The following is a 25,254-nucleotide window of genomic DNA, read 5'->3' as shown; positions in this document are numbered from 1 at the left end:
AAGGAATATGGGAGGCATTACTTTCCCCAACTTTAAACTGTATCACAAAGAAATAGTTATCAAAACAGCATGGTATTGGAATAAAGACAGACCCTCAGAATAGTGGAATACGCTTGAGTACTCGGAGAATGTTCCCCAGATATACCATCAATTAATTTTCGATAAAGGAGCATGAAATTCTAAATGGAGCAAGGAAAGCCTATTCAACAAAGTGGTGTTGGCACAACTGGTTAGCCACTTGCAAAAAAAAGTGAACTTAGATCCCCAGCTAACATCATGTACGAAGTAAAATCCAAATGAATTAAAAACTTTGATATCAGACATAAAACCATAAGGTATATAGAACAACACGTAGGTAAGACATTGAGACTAAAGGCATCTTCCAGGAGAAAAGTGCACTCTCCAAACAAGTAGAAGCAGAAATAAACAGATGGGAATATATTAAGCTGCGAAGCTTCTGCACCTCAAAAGAAAAAGTGCCCAGGATACAAGAGCCACCCACGGAGTGGGAAAAACTGTTCATCCAATACCCATCAGATAAGGGGTTAATATCCAAAATGTACAAAGCATTGACAAAACTCTACAAAAAGACATCTAATCCTATAAAAAAAAATGGGGAGAAGAAATGGACAGATGCTTTGTCAAAAAAGAAATACAAATGGCCAAAAGGCACATTAAAAAATGCTCTACATCACTAATCATCAGAGAGATGCAAAAAAAAAAAATCTATGAAGTACCAGCTCACACCAGAGACTGCTGCACATCACAAGAATGAGAACAAGCAGTGCTGGCGGGTATATGGAAAGAAAGGAACTCTGATTCACTGCTGGTGGGAATGCTGTCTAGTTCAACTTTATGGAAAGTGATATGGAGATTCCTCCAAAAAGTGGAAATTGAGTTCCCATGTGATCCAGCTATACCACTCCTAGGGATATACCCTAGGAACACAAAAATACAATACAAAAATCCCTTCCTCACACCTATATTCATTGCTGACCTATTTACAATAGCCAGACTCTGGAAACCACCAAGATGCCCTTCAACAGATGAATGGCTAAAGAAACTGTGGTACATATACACAATGGAATATTATGCAGCCCTCAGAAGAGATGAAGTCATGAAATGTTCCTATACATGTATGTACATGGAATCTATTATGCTGAGTGAAATAAATCAGAAGGACAGAGAAAGACGTAGAATAGTCTCACTCATCTATGGTTTTAAGAAAATAAAAGACATTCTTGCAATAATTTTCGTAGACAAATGAGAGGAGGGCTGGAAGTTCCAGGTCACTACATGAAGCTCACCACAAAGAGTGATGAGTGCAGTTAGAGAAATAACTACATTGAATACTATAACAGAGTGAATAAATGAGGGAAGTAGAAAGCCTGTCTAGAGTACAGGCGGGGGTGGGGTAGGGAGGAGGGAGTTTTGGGACTGGTGATGGGAATGTTGCACTGGTGAAGCAGGTTGTTCTTTTCATGACTGAAACCCAACTACAATCATCTTTGTAATCAAGATAAATAAATATATTAATAAAAAATTAAATAGAAGAATCTGGGTGGGTAGCATATGGCAAGCATTTTACTCAGTTTACTTATCTCTCTGGACTAAAACCTCTATTTTTGTATTCTTTTTCTCTCCCTGTATTAATCTTTAATTATCTTATATGCCTGGGTCCTACATAGTTCTCACTCATTTAGAATTCCCGAGATGAATTAATGAATTATGATTTAATTATAATATGCCATTATTCAGTGAATTTCTCCATTTTATTTTAATATTATATTGTTATTTAAAATTTTTCACCTATTGATTCATATTTTATGACCCATACATACCAAATTCTAAAATTTGAATAACTTTCACAAATTCTATTAATATCCCATTTACTAGCTTTTAAAAGTTCACTAAAATAGAGTTCTAGGTATGAACTCTCTCTGAAATTTTACATTAAAGCATGATATAGAAGCTCATAACTCTTGGATTTGTCATCAAAAAATAATACTGAAATGCAGGCAGATGTAAGTATGCATAATACTTGTAGCTTTATAAAGTCAATGCTATTAGAGTTTAATAAAAATATAGTTATCTTTGCTTGAAGCAATTAAAATATCAAATGGATATTCTCAAGTAGCGAAAACTATAGAAATAGAATATATTTATACTCATTTTGAGTATTCACGACATACAGAATTTCACAACATATTAAATAAACTGAAAAAAAAAAAACAAAGTTAAATAAGTGTCATCCAAGGCTCTAGTTAAAAAAAAAAAAGTCCTAGAGGTCAGCAAAATAGTACAGTGGACAGTAACCTTGAATGCAAGTAACCTGGGTTCATTCCCTGATATCCCATATGGTTTTGAAGCCCCACCAGGAATAGTGATCCTTGATGTCAGAGCCAGAAGTAATCCCTGAAGACTCCTAAGTGTAGCACACAAATAAATTAATTAATTAAATAAATATATAAGAGGAGGGGGAGAAAAAACAGGAGGAAGAGGAGGAAGAGAAAAAGAAGAACAATTTGCTAACAATCTTACCAGTTTTGATAAATATCTTATAATATATGCACCCAAATATTTCCTTGTTAAAGTCACAAGTTCCTAAAAACAAAAAAGAAAGGGGGGCCTGGAGAGATAGCACAGTGGCATTTGCTTGTAAGCAGCTGATCCAGGACCAAAGGTGGTTGGTTCGAATCTCGGTGTCCCATATGGTCCCCCGTGTCTGCCAGGAGCTATTTCTGAGCAGACAGCTAGGAGTAACCCCTGAGCACCGCTGGATGTGGCCCAAAAACCAAAAAAAAAAAAAAAAAAAAAAAAAAGAAAGAAAGAAAGGGAGTGGGTAAGGAGCTAGATGGGGAGCATTGGTGGTGGGAAGGTTGCATTGGTGAAGAAGGTGTTCTTTTTTTATGACTGTGAATCCCAACTACAAACATGTTTAAAATCATGGTGCTTAAAAAAAGATATTATTATGAGGCCAGAGAGGTGGCACAAGAGGTAGGGCATCTGTCTTGCATGCACTAGCTTAGGAGAAACCAAGGTTCATTCCCCCAATGTCCCAAATGGTCCCCAAAGCCAGGAGTGATTTCTGAGAACATAGCCAGGAGTAACTTCTGATCACTGGGTGTGGCCCAAAAACAGACAAACAAAATGGTTAACAAAATAATTACAAATTAATAATTTCTTAATGTGCAATAAATATTGGGAATTTTCAGTGAATTCTTAATCACTATATTCAGTGATAAAAGTGTATGCCTAGCATGCGAGAGACTTGATTCTTTTTTAGCCCCCCCCCCCACTCAGAGTATTTGTTATATAAACTCATACACACACTGGAGAGTATCCTGTATTTAGTTAATACCATTCAATAGTATATTAAATAAGTTTAAAAGCAAAACTATCTTTAGATATACTCTTTAAATCTTAATTAAAAATTAATGTTAATGCCAGCAAACAATTTCTATTAATAAGGATATAATCGTAAAATAATTACTAAATCAATTCAACTAATAATATCCCATTTATTAAGAATTTTTATTCACTAATAAAATAATCTTTCTTTTGGGGCAGGGGGGTTGGTCCACACCCGTTGATGCCGGGGTTTACTCCTGGTTATACACTCAGAAATAGATCCTGGCTTGGGGGACCATATAGGACACTGGGATTCAAACCGAGGTTTGCCCTAGATCAGCTGAATGCAAGGCAAATGCCCTACCATTGCGCTATTGCTCTGCCCAGTAACAAAATATTTCTTAAAAATATTTTGTGATACTGTCATTGATGTTTCAGTTTTTGTTTCCCCTTTCCCTGCTCTTTGCTGTGGCTATGAGCACACCTGGCTGTGGCCACAGTACACTGGCTATTGAATGACCTATATGATTGTCACACACTTTCAGTTGGTGATGGTACATGAAAAAAAAAATCATACATTTAACTATGGCACTAGAGGCTTATGGGATCACAACATGTGAGCACTGCCTGGGATCAAATGCAGTTGCACTACCACAATGCCATATCCCTCCTGCAGAGGTAGTTTAAAGGCTAACTTCAAAAGCATAAATTCATTATTAAATTTATATTCAGATAAAGGAGAACAAATAATGATTACATTCTTTGTCTTCATTTTAACTAGATTTTAATGTTAAAATTTAGGTGAGTGTATTTTTTGTTTTGTTGTGTTTTGTTTTTGGGTCACACTTGGCTCAGCACTCCTGGCTCTCTGCTCAGAAATCCCTTCTGGCAGTCAAGGGGACTATATGGGATGTCAGGATTTGAACCACTGTCTGTCCTGGAATGACTGCTGCAGGCCAAATGCCCTTCTGCTGTGCTATCTCTCCAGCCCCTAGCTGAGGGTATTTTAAATACTTATAATTAAAATGCAAATTTTATAAAATACTTAAATTAATAATCATTTTGTGCTAAGAAGTGCTAAGATCTTACTCTACCTGACTTTGTGCTAAGTAAACACTCCTAATAGAGCTCTAGAGATTTTGTGCCCTGCTAGGGAGCAAATTCAGTTTGGTGACATGCTAGGCAAGTGCCTTAGCTGCTATACAATCTCTTCAGTCCAATATTTTAAAACAAATACGATTATATTAACATTTTAGTAAATTTTGGATCCCTATATTTAAGGAACTATATATTCATTAGTCAGAAAACTTTAAGAGGCCAACTAACATTATGGTATTATAAACTAACCATCATGTCCTTACAAATACAATAAGCTACACCAATTAAATATAAATACTAAATGGAAAACGTACATCAGCAAACTGTATGATAAAGTGTCTCCTTTGTCCATCAGCATATACAGAAAGGACATATTCACCAGGTTTCCCATGGCTTTCTCGCACCAAGAAGTCCCCTTGTTGCTTTAATAGATCTTGTGCTTCTATTCTGGGAATTGCACCATGGTACCAGTCTTGCTCTGCCAGGGGCTTCTCACTTGCTGGGTTTATATCACAAAACTTGAACAAATATTAGAAAACAGAAAAATCACGTTAGAGAAAAGGTCATTTTTTCTTATGAAAAAATTCATTAAAATATTTGCATATTCTCTCTTTTAATTAACCAAAGAAAAGATGTATGATGAAACTGAACTTTTTACAATTTCAATGAAAAACTTATTGCACGGCTCTGATGCTTAAAAATGAACATAAATACATCTTCCTTAATAATTGAGATTTGTTTCAATCGAGTAGACATAGATACGTAATATTATCTAGCACACATAATAGAGGATATTAAGATTTAGAGTTAGCATTTAGGGCTTTATTCACCAGATTACTAAATAAATTCATACAACTGGGCTGGAGTGATAGCAAAGCCATAGGGCATTTGCCCTCGGACGGACTCCAGTTTGATTCCTGGCATCCCATATGGTCCCCTAAGCCTGCTGGAGCAATTTTTGAGCACAGAGCCAGGAGTAACCCCTGAGCGCTGCCAGGTGAGGTCCAAAAACAAAACCATAACCAAAATAAATTTATACAATTTACAAGTTAAAATGCCTAAGAATTTTTCACTAGTTGTTCAATGGATTAGGGGCTATATGGAAGCTTAGGTTTAATTGCTACATTGTTGTGCCTTCTAATTCTCATTCTAATTATTCAGGCTTCCTTAAGTTGATTAGTTGATATTGTTGTTTTTTAACTTTATGGCATATTGCTTTATATTTCGATATATATGAACCAAATTATAGTCATTACTGTGATACCAGTTTTTATCAAACACCAAATAAGAAATCTTATCTGTTTTCTCCACACTTGGTATAATTTCCTCAGGGTTCATGAAGTTAAGAATGGGAAGATTTCAGCATAGGAGAGATAGCACATCAGCTAAGTAAATTGCCTTAGAGAGAGCTGCACAAGCTTGATCCCAGCACCCCACATAGTTCCTGAGCATGACCAAGTGATCTGAGTGCACTAGGAGTAGGTCCTGAGCACCATCAGGTGAAACACAAAAACAAAAAATGAAAGATTTTATAATTTAAATAGCTGAATAATATTCTATTGTGTATACATATCATATCCTCTTTATGTAACATATCCTCTATGTATGCCTGTATCATACCCTCTTTATGTATGGTCATTTAGATTGTTCCTATGTCTTGGCTTTTTATAACAAAGAAGAATGACTTTCTGAAGATTGGTAAGATGCTGAATGTGGAATAGGCTTCAGAGCCCTAAGTTATTAATAATATAACTGCTATTATACTTCGAGAAGAAAACAAAAGAACATATAATTAAGGCCTATGTACTTATCAAAATGCAATGCTGATTACAATGATACATACTAAAAATCTATTATCAGAGCCTATGTTCTGTAAAAAAACTTCATTTTCAGCTAGTTTTCATATTTTATTGCTCAAAGTAAGTAATGATTGCTTTCAAAGGTGAAATTTAAACACTTTGCTAAAATTCTTGTATAGAATGAAAAGAGGGCCAATACCACCAATTATTAGGAAATAAAAAATACACTGATTCATATTCACAAGGATGCCTATGGTTTTTTAAAAATGGAAAATAACAAGTGCTGATGAGATTGTACTAAAATTGAAACATTGTTTGCAGGATCGTAAATAGTGCAAGCACTGAAAAAGCAATATGGTAGTTTCTCAGAAACAGAAACATAGAATTACATATGGTCTAAAAATCCTAAGGGAAATAACTGAGGAAACTGAAAATATATGTTTAGATAAAACCTTTTTTAAGAATGCTGACTGCAGTATTTATCATAATAGACAAAAAGTGAATATAACCCCAAAAGATATAAATAATATGATTATACCACACTAAGAGAAATCATAAAAACCATATGCCCATTTCTATAAATGCAGAAAAACTATTTGTCAGGTTGATATTCATTAACAACCCCCCCAAATTATAACCAAATAAATTTATGCCAATATCATAAATGCCACATACAAGTACACAATTATTATTCTCAATAATGAGGAAAACTGAAAGTCTTTCCACTAAGATCAGGTATCAGAACAAGAAGTTCTATTTTTACAATAAAGATAAAACCCAATACTCTGTCAAAACAATGCTAGATTTTAAAAGCCTCTACAAAGAGTAGCACACTACCAAATCAATGCAGGGAAATCTTTGCATTCCTAAAGGCAAACACTAATTTAAAAGGGAAAAAAAATTTTGGATTATGTCACTTATGATGATATCAAAGAAATATCAATTATTTTAGGAATCAATTCAACTACAGGATAAGAAACAACCTAGTGAAAATTATAATTCATATCTGAAAGTAACAAGAGACAAGGAAATGAAAATCAGTGGTAGTGAACCACTGATTAGGTAGGATTCCTCCTTTGGCCTGAGCCTACAGTTCTAGATTCCTTAGTCACAGAGTTGTAGTATCATCTATTTGTACAGTAGATACGATAACACTTGGATCTGAAGAGAAGGGCATGTGGACAGACAGAAAATACAGTCCTACTAGTCTGCCATACTCTGTGGTATTGGAATGAAAATTCATAATTCTTCAAAGTTTAGCTGTTTAATAATACCTAATCCTATTTAAACAAAGAAGGTTTCATTTCAAGTCATGAAATAGTTAACTTCTGTAGTATAAAGCATTTATCCTCATATTCAATTCAAACAGTATTTATAAACAATTTTCTATACAATTGAGGCAAATACATCAAATATATTAATAATGAAAAGAATTTTTATCAAAGGTATACTTAATTATATATCAGTTTTCATTGTTGCTGTGTCAACTGTGAATATGAAAGAATTCTATGGGGTACAGTGGGTGGTTTAGAGCAATGCATGTCATTTCAGGTGACAAATAGCAAATGACAATATAATAGTTGTATGGAAAAAAAGCATGACGAAGCAATTTTTTTCAAGACCTATCTACTCAATTTAAAACTTGCCCTTTTCCTCCCTCCCTCTTTCCCTCCCTCCCTCCCTCCCTTCCTTCCTTCCTTTTTCCCTCCCTCCCTCCTTCCTTCCTTCTTCCATCTTTCTTTTTCTTTCTTTCTTCTTCTTCTTCTTCTTCTTTTTTTTTTTTTGGTTTATAAGTCACACTTGAAAGTTACCCTGGCTCTGTACTCTGGAATTACTCCCGGCAGGCGCAGGAGACCATGTGTTGTGCCAGGAATTGAAGCTCTGTTGACCATGTGCAAGGCAAGTGCCCTACTAACTGTACTATGGCTCTAGCTCCTCAATAAAAATATTTAATAAAACAAAGAATTTCTAATGTGTGAAGTGGGGCTGGAGCGGTGGCACAAACGGGAGGGCATTTGCCATGCATGAGCTAACCTAGAATGTCAGTGGTTAGATCTCCAGGCATCCCATATGGTCCCCTCAGCCAAGAGCGATTTCTGAGTGCATAGCCAGGAGTAACCTCTGAGTCACCAGGTGTGGCCCCAAAACTAACAAACAAAAAAGAATTTTTAATGTGTGAGACCATCCAATTCCCTTTACAGTCAAAGTTTTCTGAGGATGGATGCATTCGTTTCCCACATTTTAATCTTTACTACAAAGCTATAGTAATTAAAACTACATGATGCTGGAACACATAAAAACTCAATAATAAAATACAATTGAGATTTCAGTGAAAATTTCTCAAATGTAATGACATCTAATTTATACAAAGGGGAAAAGTGTATAATGCCTGGAAAACAAGTTATCCACAAGCATAAAAAATGATTTTGGGCACTGTCTCATCATATCCAAAAATGTGAATTAAAATGAATTAAGAACCATTAAGTTTTGATATACAAAACTGCCTTCATAAATTAAATCAAGAAAAGCATAGGCAGCAACCTTCAGATTTCTAACTCAGAGAAATCTTCAATGGTAAAGAAAATACAACCAGAAATAGACAAATGGGACTCTATCAAACCAAGAAGCATTTGCACTGAAAAAGAAATAAAACTTAAAATAAAGCCAACCAGATGATTCATAACACATTTTCACACCATATATCAAAGGGTTATAAATAATATATCTAACTTTTAGATATATAAACCACAACAATAAACTCAAAACATTACACCAAAATATGGGGAAAGAAGAGGAACAGAACAGTCATTTCCTCAAGGGACAAAATTATAGCCAATAGGCACATGAAAAAAATATTCATCAGTACTTATTTTCAGGGAGATCCAAATAAAAATAACAACATAACATTATGCACCAGTGACAATGATTTATATTAGATAAGGGTGGAGCTGGACCTGGGCAGGAGTGATACACAAGTGGCTACAATGTTTGTCTTTTATGGGGAAGACTGAATTCATTTCCTGGTACCTCATGATCCCTTGAGGCTACCAAGAATGATTTCTGAACTCATAACCAGGAGCACACCTGACAGGTCTGATCACTACAAACACAAACAGAAGAAAAAATTGGGAACAATCTGTGCTGAAGAGGATATGATAAAAAGGAAGGCGCATCTACATTGATGGGAATATTCAACCATTCTGGAACATGATATGAAGAGTTTTCAACAAAGTAAAAATAGAGCAGCCATATGATCAAGAAATTCCACTTCTTGGGACTACTCCCAAAGGAAAAAAAATTCATTCAACAAGACACACACATTATTTACAATACACATTATTCACTACAACACATTATTCACTATAGCACTTAGTTTAATAACTGCAATATGGATTCAACACGTGTTTCCAAAGACAAATGAGTTTTCTAGAGACAAATATATACATACAATGTATACATACGATCACACACAATGAAATACTATTCAATTGCAAGGAATGATTAAATCATAAAATTTTCTACTAATTGGATTGAAACAAACAACATGTTAAGTAAGTCAAAAGAAGAAGAACAAATACTGAATAGTCTCACTTATCTGTGATGTAAAGAATAATACAACAAGAGAATACAAGATATCAAAGGGGTATATCTATATAACTTTTAACACTAGCATATAAAATGAGAAAATTAGATTTTTTTTTTAAATAAGGAAAGAAAAACAGGCGTGAGACGTAAAAGGTAGACAGAAGCTAAGAGGGTAGGGCTCAAAGACTCCCGACAATATAAAGGCGTGGTTTGTCCATATATTTTAATTACAGAGCCAACAATACTGAAAGCATGAGATTGAGATAACAAACAGACATAAAAATGGCATATCAAAAAGGCAGGCTACAGGGTTGGGAGGATTGGTATGCTAGTTGATATATAAAAAAATAAAATCTCAATGGAATCTCTGAACAGCAGATTAACAGCAGTTGAGCAAGAGAAAATAGAAATCAGTAGAAAATAGCACATGGTGTAAAATAGTCTGAAAAGGAATAAACAACACGCCAGAGAACTATGGGGTGGCTTCAAACAGAGCAAAATAAAAGCATCAGAATTCCCTAGGGACGATAGACTGCAGAGGCCAGCCGCGCCAACGGGGAATAGCGAACCCCGGCGTCCATGGTGAGTGCACTGTTTTAGGGCGCTCACACGTGGACGACCCGCAGCCGCCAGCCACCCTGCGCGCGACCCTCCCCCCCATAGACTGCAGAGGCCAGCTTGTTGGCACAGAGACCACACTACCCGTTGCCTCAACTTCCAGGCCCCAGAGTTCATCCCACCTGACCCGAGCGTAGACTGGGGAGGACATTCCCTAGTACCTAGTGGGCCGGAGTCACCTGCCCAGCTGGGACAGGTGGGACGAATAGACTAGGTGAGCTTGGGCCTGCCCCCTGGACCTTTAGGTAACCTAGAGCAACCTAGCCCCGAGCCCCAGAGTGGACCTGAGACCCCCCCTAGGGCTGAGAGCAGCTACCGGGAGGGCTTGACTGGGGGAATTTCTTCCGCGGTAACTCGGAGGAGCAGAGCTTCATTGACCCCCAGATAAGGGAGGGAACAGAGAGTCAGGCTCAACAGCGCCCGCAACCAGTGTGGCCAGAAGCGGAACTACACCTGCTGACAGGAATAAAGAGGAAGACTGACTTCCAACTAGTAGAGGAGAGGAGAAAAAGGAGAGGAGAAACAGTGCCCCCCACCACTGTGGTCAGGAAAGGGCCAGTACTAGCTGCCAACAAAAGAGGAAAACAACTAACCAGGCCACATAAAGAGTACAGGAGGATCAAAACCTCAGCGAGTTCACCCAAAAGTCCCTCTAGAACCACCCTCAGGGAGGGAACCAACTCCCACACCACAGGGGATCAAAACAGGTGAAAATTAGAAGCACAGCACTCTAAAACACACCATTAAATACAAAGAAATATGCGTAAATCAAGGAAATCACTAATATCTGGAGATATGGTGACAAACTCTTGCAAGCTTCCAAGTCCACCAAAATACACAGATACACGCGATGAAGACCTAAAAGCAGCCATGAGGAAGGAAATGCAAGAATTAATAAAAGGAATTAGAGAAACCCTAGCTATCGAGTATAAGAAATCTATGGATGAACAAATCAGCCAAATTAAAGAAGAAATGTTAAAGAACATGAGAGATTCCATACAAAAAGAAGTGAAGGAATTAACAGACAAAGTAACAAGCCTTACAAGCAGAAACACAGAATTGGAGAAACACATTGAAGAACTCGAAGGAAAACTGCAAACAAAAAATGATCAAGAAACCAACAAAGAAATAAAAGGCAAAGCACTGGAAGGAAAGGTCCAGTATCTAATGAAAAAGGACAAAAGAAACAACCTAAGAATTGTGGGTATACCAGAAGGGGAGGAAGTAGGGAAAAGGGAAGAACAAGTAGTCAGAGAGATAATAGCGGAGAACTTCCCCACCCTCTGGAAGGATACTGCAATGCCAATACAGGAAATAAAAAGAGTTCCCAATAAGATAGACCCCAATAAACAAACACCAAGACACATGGTAATCCAATTGGCAAAAAACAAAGAGAAAGAAGAACTCCTTAAAGCAATAAGGAAGAAAAGAAACCTCAAGTACCAAGGTAGGGACATAAGAATCAAACCAGATCTCCCATTTGAAATAATTCAAGCAAGAAGACAATGGAATGACATATTTAAACGACTGAATGAAAGAAATTTCCAACCTAGGGTCCAATACCCAGCAAAACTTACATTCATATGGGAGGATAGACTAAAAACATTCTCAAACAAGAACGAATTTGAACTATTTGTGCAAACAAAACCGATCCTAAACGACTTACTCAAAGACGAATTACACAATCCAAACCCCTGATTGTAACAAAAACCACCCTACACAACACAACTACACAACAATCCTCTCTCTCAATAATCTCCCTAAATGTTAACGGACTAAACTCTCCAATTAAAAGACACATAGTAGAGAACTGGATTAGGAAAAATAAACCGGACTTCTGCTGTCTGCAAGAAACACACCTACAGATGCAGGATAAGCACAGGCTTAGAATAAAAGGATGGAAAGTGATTATTCAGGCCAATGGAAAACAAAAAAGAGCAGGGACAGCAATTCTTATATCAGACCAAATTGCATTCAACCTCAAGAAAGTGATCAGAGACAAAGAGGGTCACTACTTACTGATCAGGGGAACATTAGATCAAGAAACACTAACCCTGGTCAATATCTATGCACCTAATGTAGAGCCAGCAAAATATGTGAGGCAACTACTGGCAAACCTGGAGAAACACATGAAGGGAAATGTGATAATAGCAGGGGACCTCAATACTCCACTATCACCACTGGACAGATCCACCAAACAGAAAAATAGCAAAGAAATAAGAGCTCTGAATGAAAAATTAGAAGATTTAGGGCTAATAGACTTATATAGAGCCCTCCACCCCCAGAAAGCAGAATACACATTCTTCTCAAGCCCACATGGAACCTTCTCCAGAATAGACCATATATTAGGATACAAAGCCAACCTATATAAGACCACAAAGGTAAGGATCATTAGAAGTACCCTCTCAGATCACTATGCCACAGAGCTCAAAATTGAGGTCAAGAAGAAGCAATGGAGAAAAACTAATACCTGGAGATTAAACAACATGCTGCTCAACAACATTGGATCAAAGAACAACTCAAGGAAGAAATAAAAAGATTCCTTGAGACAAATGACAATGAAGAGACAACATGTCAAAATTTATGGGACACAGCAAAAGCAGTAATTAGGGGGAAACTCATAGCAATACAGGCCTATGTCAAGAATCAGGAAAATAACAAAACCAACAGTTTAAAAGATCACCTCAAAGAATTGGAACATCAGCAACAGAGAAGTCCAACCACATCCAGAAGGCAAGAAATAATAAAAACCAGAGCAGAAATAAACAACATAGAAACCAAGAAAACAATACAAAAAATCAATGAGACCAGGAGTTGGTTTTTCGAAAAAATAAACAAGATAGACAAACCACTGGCAAAACTCACCAAAAAAAAGAGAGAAAACACCCAAATCAGTAGGATCACAAATGAAAGGGGAGAGATTACAACAGAACCCCAAGAAATACAACATATCATGAGATCATATTATGAACAACTATACTCAACTAGGCTAGAGAACCCAGTAGAAATCGATAGATTCTTGGAAAAACACCCTCTTCCAAGACTGGAAAAGGAAGATCTAGAAATCCTAAACAGACCAATCACCTCAGAGGAAATTGAAGATGTAATTAAAAAACTCCCTAAGAACAAAAGCCCAGGCCCAGATGGATTTACAGGTGAATTCTATCAAACATTTCAAGAAGAGTTACTACCACTTTTCCATAGGCTCTTCCAAACCATAGAAAAAACAGGAATCCTCCCCAACTCCTTTTATGAGGCTAATATCACACTCATTCCCAAAGAAGGCAAAGACACCACCAAAAAAGAAAACTACAGACCAATCTCACTAATGAACATTGATGCAAAGATACTCAATAAAATATTAGCAAACCGAATCCAGCACTTCATCAAAAAGATCATACATCACGATCAAGTGGGATTCATCCCAGGAATGCAAGGTTGGTTCAACATACGCAAATCAATCAACATTATACACCACATCAACAACATGAAAGACAAAAACCACATGATCATATCAATCGATGCAGAGAAGGCATTTGACAAAATCCAACATCCTTTCATGTTAAAGACACTCAGCAAAATAGGGTTAGAAGGAACCTTCCTCAAGATAGTTACAGCTATCTATGAAAAGCCTACAGCCAACATTATACTCAATGGTGAGAAACTAGAAGCATTCCCACTAAGATCAGGAACTAGGCAAGGCTGTCCACTCTCTCCACTCTTATTCAATATAACCTTAGAAGTCCTAGCAATAGCAATCCGACAAGAGAAGGAAATCAAAGGAATTCAAATTGGGAAAGAGGAACACAAGCTATCTCTCTTTGCCGACGATATGATGATATACATCGAAAAACCTAAAGAGTCCACAGTAAAACTCCTAGAAACAATTAACCAATACAGCAAAGTGGCTGGTTACAAAGTCAATACACAAAAGACAGTAGCGTTTCTATATACAAACAATGAAGTTGAGGAGAGAGAGATTAAAAATACAATTCCATTTAAGATAGTATCAAAAAATATCAAGTATCTAGGAATCAACCTTACAAGAGAAGTGAAAGACCTATACCAGGGAAACTTCAAAACACTCCAGAAAGAAATTGAAGATGATCTAAAGAAATGGAAGAACATCCCGTGCTCATGGATAGGTAGAATTAACATAATCAAAATGACTATCCTACCCAAACTCCTATATAGATTTAATGCAATCCCTATCCAAATCCAGACACAATTCTTTAAAGAATTAGAACAAGCATTCACAAAATTCATCTGGAACCACAAAAGACCCAGGATAGCCAAACAAATACTGAAAAACAAGAAGCTGGGAGGCATCTCCTTACCTAACTTGAAACTATACTATAAAGCCATAGTAATCAAAACAGCATGGTACTGGAACAGAGACAGGACATCAGACCAGTGGGTCAGAACAGAATTCCCAGACATAAACCCCCAGGTATATAGCCAACTAATATTTGATAAAAGAGGCAAGAATCTGAAATGGAACAAAGAAAGCCTATTCAACAAATGGTGTTGGTACAACTGGAAAACCACATGTACGAAAGTGAAAATCAACCCATACCTTACTCCTTATACAAAAATCAACTCAAAGTGGATCAAAGACCTTGAAATCAGACCCGAATCCATAAAGTTTATTGAGAATAAAATAGGCAGAACACTCAAAGACCTATATATCAAAAAGGTCTTTGAGAATGGAGCACCAATGGCAAGAACGTTAGCATCAAATATAAACAAATGGGACTACATCAAACTAAAAAGCTTCTGCATGGCAAAAGAAACCCTGCTTAACGCAAGAAGACAGCTAACAGAATGGGAAAAAATCTTTTCACTCGACATATCAGATAAAGGGCTGATATCTAGAACATACAAAGCACTCAGAAAGCTGAGCCCCCCAAAAGCAAACAAAGCTATAAAAAAATGGGGAGATGAAATGAATAGACACTTCTCTGAGGAAGACAGAAGGATGGCCAACAAACACATGAAAACATGCTCACCTTCACTCATCATCAGGGAGATCCAAATCAAGACAACAATGAGATACCACCTTACACCAGTGAGGATGGCCCACATCAAAAATAATGGAAACAACCTTTGTTGGCGGGGATGCGGTATGAAAGGAACTCTCATCCACTGCTGGTGGGAATGTCCCCTAGTCCAACACCTATGGAGGAAAGTCTGGAGAGTGCTCAAAGAACTCAGAATTGAGCTGCCATTTGACCCAGCAATTGCCCTCCTAGGCATATACCCACAAGATGGAAGGACATTCATTCCAAAATACATATGCACCCCACTATTTATCGCAGCACTCAGTATAATAGCCAAATCTTGGAACCAACCTAGGTGTCCAACAACGGATGAATGGATCATTAAGATGTGGTACATATACACAATGGAATATTACATGGCAGTTAGAAATGATACAATCACAGACTTTGCAGCAACGTGGATGGACCTAGATCATGTTATGTTAAACGAAGTAAGCCAGAAGACAAAAGATAAACACAGAATGGTAGCACTATTCTGAAACACCTAGAACATATATTTTATACACAACTAATACCTAACAATCATATAACAGGGTTTAACAGGGTAGAAACTCCGATCACTGTAATAGTCAACATATACGTGGGAGCAGTGTCCAAAATACATGAAAAAGGAACAATGCAAACTCTTGACTGCACATTATACCACAAAGAAAACAGCAACAACAGAAACAGCAACATGGAGAGAACAGGTATGTAACCAGACTCCTACAACAAAGGCCCACAATAATCCCTTAGAGATCGTAAACAGGAACACAAGTATAGAACACCGCGGGAAATCACGTAATGCAATGGCAACATACCATAACACTACGTTTTAATCCCTTTACCTCACTATATTTTAAAAATAACCTCTCAGCTTTTCTTTCCACAGGCGCCCTTAGATACAAAGTGCGGACAAACTAAGATGGCAACTCGGGATACCACACGAGATACTATACCTTGCTTGCACTATGAGACGGCCACGAGAAAACTCTTTAACATTCACTTTATCTCTAGGTTAAACCTTCTTTTAGGAATCGAAGCACGTGACCAGTCAGACCACCAAAGCAGTACCTGCGATGTACAGACCTAAACTACAGGCTCTAGTCATCGAACACATTCAACCAAACCAGCATTCCCTTGCTATTCTCTCCTTTCTTCTCTCTATTTTTTTTTCTCTTTTCTTTTTCTCTTCTACTCTTCTCTTTACTTTTTTCCCTTTCTCTTCTCCCTTTCTACGGTATTTTCTCTTTTCTCTTCCTTCATACCCCTCCCATATATCTTCCCCTTTCTCCCCCCCGGAAATCCAACTATCCCTTCACCCCTCAATCCCATCCAGATCTCCCACCATATTAAAACTCTCCACCCTCAGTCCTTAATCTTTTAGGCATCAAGATCGACCTCCTACCCAATGAACCAGTACCCAGCACCCAGGCGAGGGGACACCCAACCGAACCCACACATCGTCTCCTGCAAGAAAAGACAGCCAACTCCCCTGTGGACACATGCTGCGAGACCCTCCCTACCAACTCCCCCTAACATGGACTGTTTCTTGAAACCGGACTTAGGTCCAATAGTATCCCCAATGCAAGAACTCTTCCAAGACCTCCCAGCTGCAAATTTTTACCAATCTGAAGGGGGGCAGGGGGTGTGATTGGAAGATGCCTGGGAACCCACACACCACAAGAAAAATCCAAAAGACAATGGGAAAACTGTACTTCCAACATAGGCATAAGACCTGTAATACACCAACTCTTTACCTGTTCTCTCCCAAATGCAAAGTAGTCTTTTGCACCACATTGGTCCTTTAAAAACTTCGCTAACTCATTTTAATTTTTTTATATTTTTTTAATTAACTTATTTATTTAAATGTTTGCCTTACATATACATTTGTGGGCACATACACTTTTATTTCCTTTTTTTTTTTTTTAATTGTCTTTGGGTATGTGACCTATCTCTGTTACTCACTCTGTCCACCCCAAATACTCCGACATATAATGGAGCACCACTTCCCCCTGCAAAGGCACACTAAATAAAGGGGAAATCTTACATAGTAAAAAAAAAAAAAAAAAAAAAAGAGCTCTTATCTACTAGAGATAGGAACTCATAGTTGTTTACAATACAGGGTTATCTCCTACCTTGAAAATATGTCATGTGGAATCAACTTAGACCTCAGGTGATTAGATACCATTCAACCAGCCTTGAACCCTGGATCCCAGACATAGAAACGGCACAGCTCCTCACAACAGCTGTAAGAAACAATCTCCATCTGGGACAGCCTTATTACTGCAGGGTCAACAACAAGGGCCAGCTCTAACATGATATCTCGACAATGAGGAAAATGTGAACAACTTGACCTTAGAGCAGTTTAGCCTACCTCACCAGCTAACGACAAGACAAAACCAGAAGACGTGGCACCCTTTGGTAGGTCCAAAAGCCAAGATCGTGATTTACAGATGACTGGATACTAGAACCACGACCAGACTGTATACATCTTGGGACCAATAAAAAAGCCCTAGTCTAGGGTTTGAACTAAGACCTGCACAATAAGCATGATCCCCAGTCCCAAAGGTCCGGCAGAGACAATTGTAACGGAAAGGGGCTTCTGGAAGAACAAAGAAAGATGCTATCCTAGATGCCTTCCTAGGTTCAGCGCAAAGACCAAGATCACCAACCACAGAAGATGGATTTAAATGGCACTGAGGTAACAGAACCTCCAGATTCACAAAGACTGACTTCACCATAAGTCCCACCTCAGGATATGTACAGATACTGGGACTGCTAAACACAGAGCTCTGACGGTATCACACTGGACAGAGCAGAAGCTTTCCACACACCAAAAAAAAAAAAAAAAAAAAAAAAAAAACCACAACCTGGAGAGTAATGATCCTGAGCAAAGACTAGAGCTGATTCCATGACAGTATACTCCAAGGACGGAGAAACCCCATATCTTATAGGGCAAGTGAATTCCTTTTCGAATGACCCCAATATTTACTGTGCCAGGGCAGGAGGGAAAAAAAAATACAAAAAACACAAAACCTTGGTTATATATATATATATATATATATATATATATATATATATATATATATATATATATATATATATATCTTACCTTCATTTATTATTGTTATTATTATTTTTATTTACCTAGCTATTTTGGTCGATTCCTCAGTTTGGATGTGATTATTGAAATTGTTGGCCCCAATTATTCTTTTTTTTCTTTTTCTTTCTTTTCTTTCTCTTCCTTTCTTTTCTTTCGTTATGTGCTACGCCATGTTTCTTATTTCAAGACCACAGCGTGTTTTTTGTTTGTTTGTGTTTGTTTTTAGTTTGTTTTGGTTTATTTTTTATCTGTTTTTTTGTGGTGCTTATCGTTATAGCTGGAGTCCTCACTGGATATTTGACACTTCTTTTGGTACTGGTGGAGTGTTTCAACTTCTTTTTCTCCTTCATTTCCCAAATCGATGATGAGAACCTCTAGAAGGATTCTGCCCATTTTCGGGGTATTAAACTCTTACCCCGGTTTATTTATTTTCTCTTTTTCAGGCAAAACCACGCAACTTGAACTAGCTACCCCTGCCCCTACTTAGAGGGGGAAATAAGGGAGGCATCAAGACCAAACTGATGCAAGACTACTAAGTAGTTGGTTAGAGACAGAGGGGACCACATATTCTAGCCGCCCTGGGGGTGAGGGAAGAGGAAATGGGAGGTAAGACAGAAACGGGGGAGTAGGGAGGACAATTTGGGGATGGGAATCCCCCCTGATTTTATGTAAATATGTACCTAAAATATTATTGTCAACAATATGTAAGCCACTATGATCAAAATAAAAATTATATTAAAAAAAAAAAGAATTCCCTAGGGACAGAAATAATATTTAAACAAATAATAGAGAAGAAATGCTCTATAAGAGGCTCACAGGCACCAAGATCAAGAAGCTTGAAGGTTCCTAATGAAAATAAACTCAACTAGAAAAACTCCAGAACACACTGAACTCAAAAGACAAATTCCAAAGATTGTTAAGCAGCAAGACAAAAAAATTACATAAAAGCTCATAAGATATAAAGCAAATTTATTAAATGAGACTCTATGAGACAGAAGAGAAGTGATATGATTAAAAAGATCCTCAATGACATGAATACTCACCAAGAATGCTCTAGCCAGATAAATCATGACTAAGATCTGATGGAACTATACAGTTGCATGGACAGGCAACTTATAAATTAACAGTTTTGAAACCAGATTTCTAAGAAGCATTAAAGGAATTTCTTTAATAGAACAATGACAGAACAATGGCACATGGCACTGAGCATGGCTTTATTCTCGGTGCTTACAGTTGTCATCTATCAGATTAAGGAAAGCATTGATGCCTAGCTTAAGGATGTTTATCGGCTTCAGTTACTGAATGTACATCTCAAATATATGGAATATTCTATCTTATCAGTAATTTTATACTCATACATATATGAATCACAATCTCTTATATGCACTGAAGGCACTTAAGTCATATCTATACAAATAGTCCTCGCTTAACCACCTACTTGTTTAGCGACTGCTGGCACTTATGACCATCTCTTCACAGTACTGTACCTACTTTACTAACTTTATATTCTGTAATGCATCGCAGAACTGTGTGTAAATTACACAACCTATGCAAATTAAAACAAGTGGAAGTTTTCAGTTTGATCTTTCTCCTTATTTTACTTATTCAGAATACTATATTGTCAAGTGCTATGTATATACTGTACTACTACTGTATACAGTATATGCAGTTCCTCACTTAACGACCAATTCGCTTAAAGACCAAGTCTTTGAAACGGAGCTTGGCCGTTAAGCGAGGAGTATCTGTAATGTAATGTTTTCTAATATATAACCAATATCTCTTTCTTAAAAGTTTTATAGTCCTATTCAGATTTTCCTACTTTTAATTTTCTTAATTCTTTTCATTCTTACCATTACAGTTATATGAAGTTTTTAGTTCATGTAAACTCCAAAATAGATTAGCAAAACATTTTTAAAAGTTGCTCTATTAGTGACAGGGAAGACATGATATTGGCCTCAACTTAAAGAAGGGGCCAGCCCCAGGTCTCATAAGCTCTGGGTAAATACTTTAGTGGCTGTGAGTTGGAGCATTCCTGCAGGGAATGCAGAACCCCTCTTAGCCTGTGCCCTGAGAATGCCACCCAATAATATTGTCTTGGGAAGCTGGAGAAAGAGCCAGTCCCAGAATCCACAGATTCAGGAACAATCATGGCAGCACCCACTCAAACCTGAGCTTCTAGAGCTATGATCAATAGGTTCACTGCAACATGCCACAGAAGGAGTAGTCCAATTTGGATATCCCTGCCCTAATATTGTTATGATGGCACCAGCCCAGTGACCATGTAAATTAAAATCTAACAGTAAAGGTCCAATTCTGCCAGGCATTGTAGGCTTGCTCCTAGATAGAACCAGTCTGACTCTATGGGAATCACTGTCAATGTTGAAGTAATTGAATCTGATATACTGAGGAAATAGCAATTGTCATTCAGGTACCAAATGTTTGGAAATTTGAAAAGGGAAAGTGAACTGCCAAACTGGCCAGTCCACTTGCCCCAGGACTGGAGGTTTTGGTAGCACTAATCTCTTAGTGGCCTCTGTTGCTGATATTATAAAGAAAGCACAGCTACTATTAGTTTCTGAGATTCATGGGAAGGAGATTAAGGGCATGATTGACAGAGGAGCCAATATTTCTACCATCTCTTCCCAATACTGGTCCTGCTACTGGACCTTGAAAGCAATACCTTATGAACTGCAAGAAGTAGCACAATATCTTCTTCCTCTGTCTGACAGAGTACCAGATGGCTAACATGCTTTGAACCAGAGGTGATGATAGCCATCTCAAAACTATATGTAGCTCTATGCCCCTGAATCTTTAGGTTTGAGATTTATACCAACAGTGGCACAATCAGTTTACAGTTCCTCCTCCAGCCCCTTCCATGACCCCTAATTCAGAGTCCAGGCCTATTGAATTGAGGATGCTGTGGCTCAGTACTCACCACCCCTCTATATTCAATGGAAATCTTATAATGCTGTGTGGACACTGCAGTGGTCCCTTAACAACATAAAGTTATTGGTAAGATTGGTAATGGTAAACTTAGTAAAGGAACAGCTTAAATTAGGACATACTAAAATTTTATTTTCTGAATGGAATTTTCCTGTCTTTGTTATAAAAAAGAAATAGGGCAAGAGACAGCTGTTAAATGACTTCTACCATGGTTTCCAAAGGAACCCTTCAACCCGATTTTCACTCCCCTGCAGTAATTCCTAAAGACTTTTCAGTGGACTAAAACATTTTACTCCAAGGAATGAACCAATAGTTTGTTGATGTGGTTTTATATTCTTCTCATGTAAGGTCTCCCCATCTTATGTTATGCACTATAGTGATGATATCTTGCTTGCATGTTCTAGTGACAGGGAGCTTCAGTGATAACATAAAAATATAGCTTACTTGCCAGTAGCTGGATTATAGGTTACCACAAAGAAAATTAAGATGCTGCACCTGTAGGTATACTTCGGTTACGTTCTTGAATGTGCTACAGCAAGTACCCCCCAAATTACATCCACCAGAAAGACATCAAAACCCTTAATAAAAATAGAAAAATACAGTAATTGAATCCACCCCTCTCTCAGCATTCTCTATTCAGAGCTTAGTATCTTGTTCCTTGCCCTTCAAGAGGATTCTGCCCTGGAAAGCCCGAGACAGTTAACCTCTGAGCTCAGAAGGAATTAGAATTTTAAAAGGACCAACTACAGAAGTCCTATCTTTCCTGGTTTGCTCCTGAAGAAAAATTATGGTAATTTATCTCTGATACCCCCTCAGTTACCCACCACAGCGATTGTGTAGCTATCAGGCTCACTAGAATGGTTCTATTTCCATAATAAACAGCCTATTTTCTCATGCTATATTTGGTGAGAGTGCCTTCTAAAACAACAAACTGTTAAGTCCTCCCAAGGATAAAGAGGATCCTTTGCTGCTCCAGAATCTGATCATTTTAAATACCATTCTTCTGTCTAATTGATAAGATCGTTTACAACATCAGGCCCTTGAAGCTGGATTGACAGCACAGTGGGTAGGTCAGGTGCCTTGCACATAGCCAAACTGGGTTCAATCCCCAGTGTTCCATATCATCCCCCAAGCCAGCCAGTAGTGCTTTCTGAATGCAGAGCCAGAAGCAACCCATGTGTGTTGCTGGGTGTGCCCCCCCCCCAAATAAAACAAAACAAGAAACAAAAAACTTCTGGCTCAAATTAATTAGCTAGACCCCCAGTAAAATTAAGGAAGCATGAGAATATTAACTGGAGTTTACAGTCACTATGGCTCCTAAACTCATATACTTGGTATGGAATCAAGTCAGAACATCTGGGTGGGACAATGGCCCTTATTGTTTGGCACTGGTACCCCTGTCTTATTTAAGGTAAATGCCTCAGTAAACTAGTGAAAAAAATTACAAAAAGTTGGGTGAGTTAAAAGAGCTTAAACTGGGGTCGGAGAGATAGCATGAAGGTAAGGCGTTTGCCTTGCATGCAGAGGTCGGTGGTTCGAATCCTGGTATCCCATATGGTCCCCTGAGCCTGCCAGGAGTAACCCCTGAGTGCTTCTAGGTGAGACCCCCCCACAAAAAAAAAAAAACAAAACAATAAAAGAGCTTAAAGGGGGCCGGAGAGATAGCATGGAGGCAAGGGTGTTTGCCTTGCATGCAGAAGGGCAATGGCTTGTATCCCAGCATCCCATACACTCCCCTGCTAGGAGCAATTTCTGAGCATAGAGCCAGGAGTAACCCCTGAGCGCTGCCAGGGGTGACCCAAAAACAAACAAACAAAACAAAACAAAACAAAAAAACAAAAAAACTTTTCCAAGTCTATGGAACTCCTTAGCTTTAGTGCTATGTATAAAAACTAGAATATGGAAAAGGCTGACTGTTTTAAGAATGATGAATGCACAATTTCACCTATGATATACATTTACAGCCACTTATATCTCTGCAATCAGTGGTTCCTAGAAATTAGAAATTACAGTAACTGGTTTAAATTTTCCTTACTATCTCTTTGGCAGAGGCCACTAGGGCAGGCTCTCCCTATGTCTAAGAGAATAATAATTCCCTCACTAAGAGCAGCAGAACTGATAATTGTAACTTCTTTCTTAGATTCACATACTAGACCAGTGATGGCAAACCTAGGGCACACGTGCCAGCTGTGGCATGTAAAGGCATTGCAGCTGGCATGCAGAAAGGTCCGCAATTAAGGTGTGCAGCGTGGTGGGAGGCGAGTGTTTAGGTGTCTGCCTTGCAGCTCACCTGGCAACAGGGCCGGACTGGCTGTTGGGAGGACCAGGCATTGTCCTGGTGAGCCGTGGCCCATCCTCCTGTGTTGGCTGCAGTCCTGCGAGTGGAAATTTAGCCTGCCTGTCTTTCCTTTAGTAGCCTATGATCCAGGCAGTGTGTGAGGGGGCTCTGGGGAGAGGAAGACAAGCTTCACACTGAGTCTGTCACAGGAATTCAGTGAGGCTGTAGTGTGATTCCACATGTGACATCTGTAATCAGGAACAGTTCCTAGTGCTCTCATGTTAGAGAGGTGAGAATAGGGGGGAGGGGGATATTAATGTGTCTAATAATGTGCTCCTCTGTAAAAACATCTGTATCTTCCATGGGGTACATGCTAAATTTGAGGAAATAAAAAAGCTGCTTATGATGATTGCATGGAGAAGTTCAGTAAGCTGAGAGGAGGGCTGGGCTCTCTGTGAACAACCAATACACATATCCTCTGCGCTGTACCTTATGGAAAACTTATGGAACTTATGGAACTCAATATAGCAAAAAACAGTAGAGTGTGTATGTGGCCTTTCACAGTGCTTTTGTAAACATCATAATAAAATACAAAGGCTCCAATAATGAAAAATAAAAGTACTTTTCCCATACACTCAGTCACCTCTTGTTACTGTGATGAATCCAATGCTGTATAGTCATTAATGTGATTAATCCAGTTTGCAGGTCATTTTATTTGGGGAATCGCAGTCACTTCTCCAATACATCATGACTACAAATAAAACATGTCTTCTTATTCTCTGCTGTCACATAAACCTCCAGCTCACTAAGGTAGGATATTGCTGAGCTGCCTCTTGTTATCCGAATTTTTCATTTTAAAAAGCACGGACCCCGTGGTTTGGTTTAATTGATAAGCGCTTGTCATTTTTGTTTCAAAGGTGAGAGTTTGTCATTGCTTTTATAGAAATTAAAGTTTGAACATATTGCACGATTGTCTTTCCTGTGCATCTTCCTTTAAATTACATTGTTTTCTGGAGGATCTTTGGGTGTTCAGCGTTCCTTTGGGAGCTTTGTGTGACATCAGAAGATTAAGAGATGTTTTAGTCGTAGTCTTTTATGGATCTTCTCTCCCCCCCTCCTCCATGTCCCATCTTCTCTCTTTCCCCTCCCTCAAGTCACATCTTCTTGTGTGTTGGCTGTTGCACTCCTTACTTATTAGTGGCTAGCCCTGCCTCTTAATTGTGCTACTGCATTTTAGCCCTGCCCCTGGTCTTCAATGCGTGGGTCCTACATGAGGCTACTCAACCTAAAATGCCTGGGCCTATTTTTAGTCCCAGTCCGGCCTTGCCCGGCAATCTGTTCCTCTCAGCTGGCTGAACCGTCCCGGCTGTGAGAAGCTAGGTCTCACTTCCGCCTCGGTCTCTAAACCTGCCAAAGTACTTGCCTCCAGCACCAAGA

The 25,254-nt window shown here is 38.3% G+C and overlaps 1 protein-coding gene across 1 annotated transcript in view; it reads right to left on the bottom strand.

Moving 5' to 3' along the window:
* Nucleotides 1–25,254, bottom strand: part of FER (FER tyrosine kinase) — a 430,623-nt gene that overhangs the window by 191,090 nt on the left and 214,279 nt on the right. Inside the window, exon 12 of the mRNA XM_049769126.1 lies at nucleotides 4,764–4,967. Within this exon, the coding sequence (XP_049625083.1) occupies nucleotides 4,764–4,967 (204 nt within the window). The remainder of the gene's footprint in view (nucleotides 1–4,763; nucleotides 4,968–25,254) is intronic.

Source organism: Suncus etruscus, chromosome 2 (genome assembly GCF_024139225.1).
Source record: "Suncus etruscus isolate mSunEtr1 chromosome 2, mSunEtr1.pri.cur, whole genome shotgun sequence".
Classification (NCBI taxonomy): Eukaryota; Metazoa; Chordata; class Mammalia; order Eulipotyphla; family Soricidae; genus Suncus; species Suncus etruscus.
The sequence above is the reverse complement of the archived record's forward strand: the minus strand, read 5'-3'. Positions and strand labels throughout refer to the sequence as shown.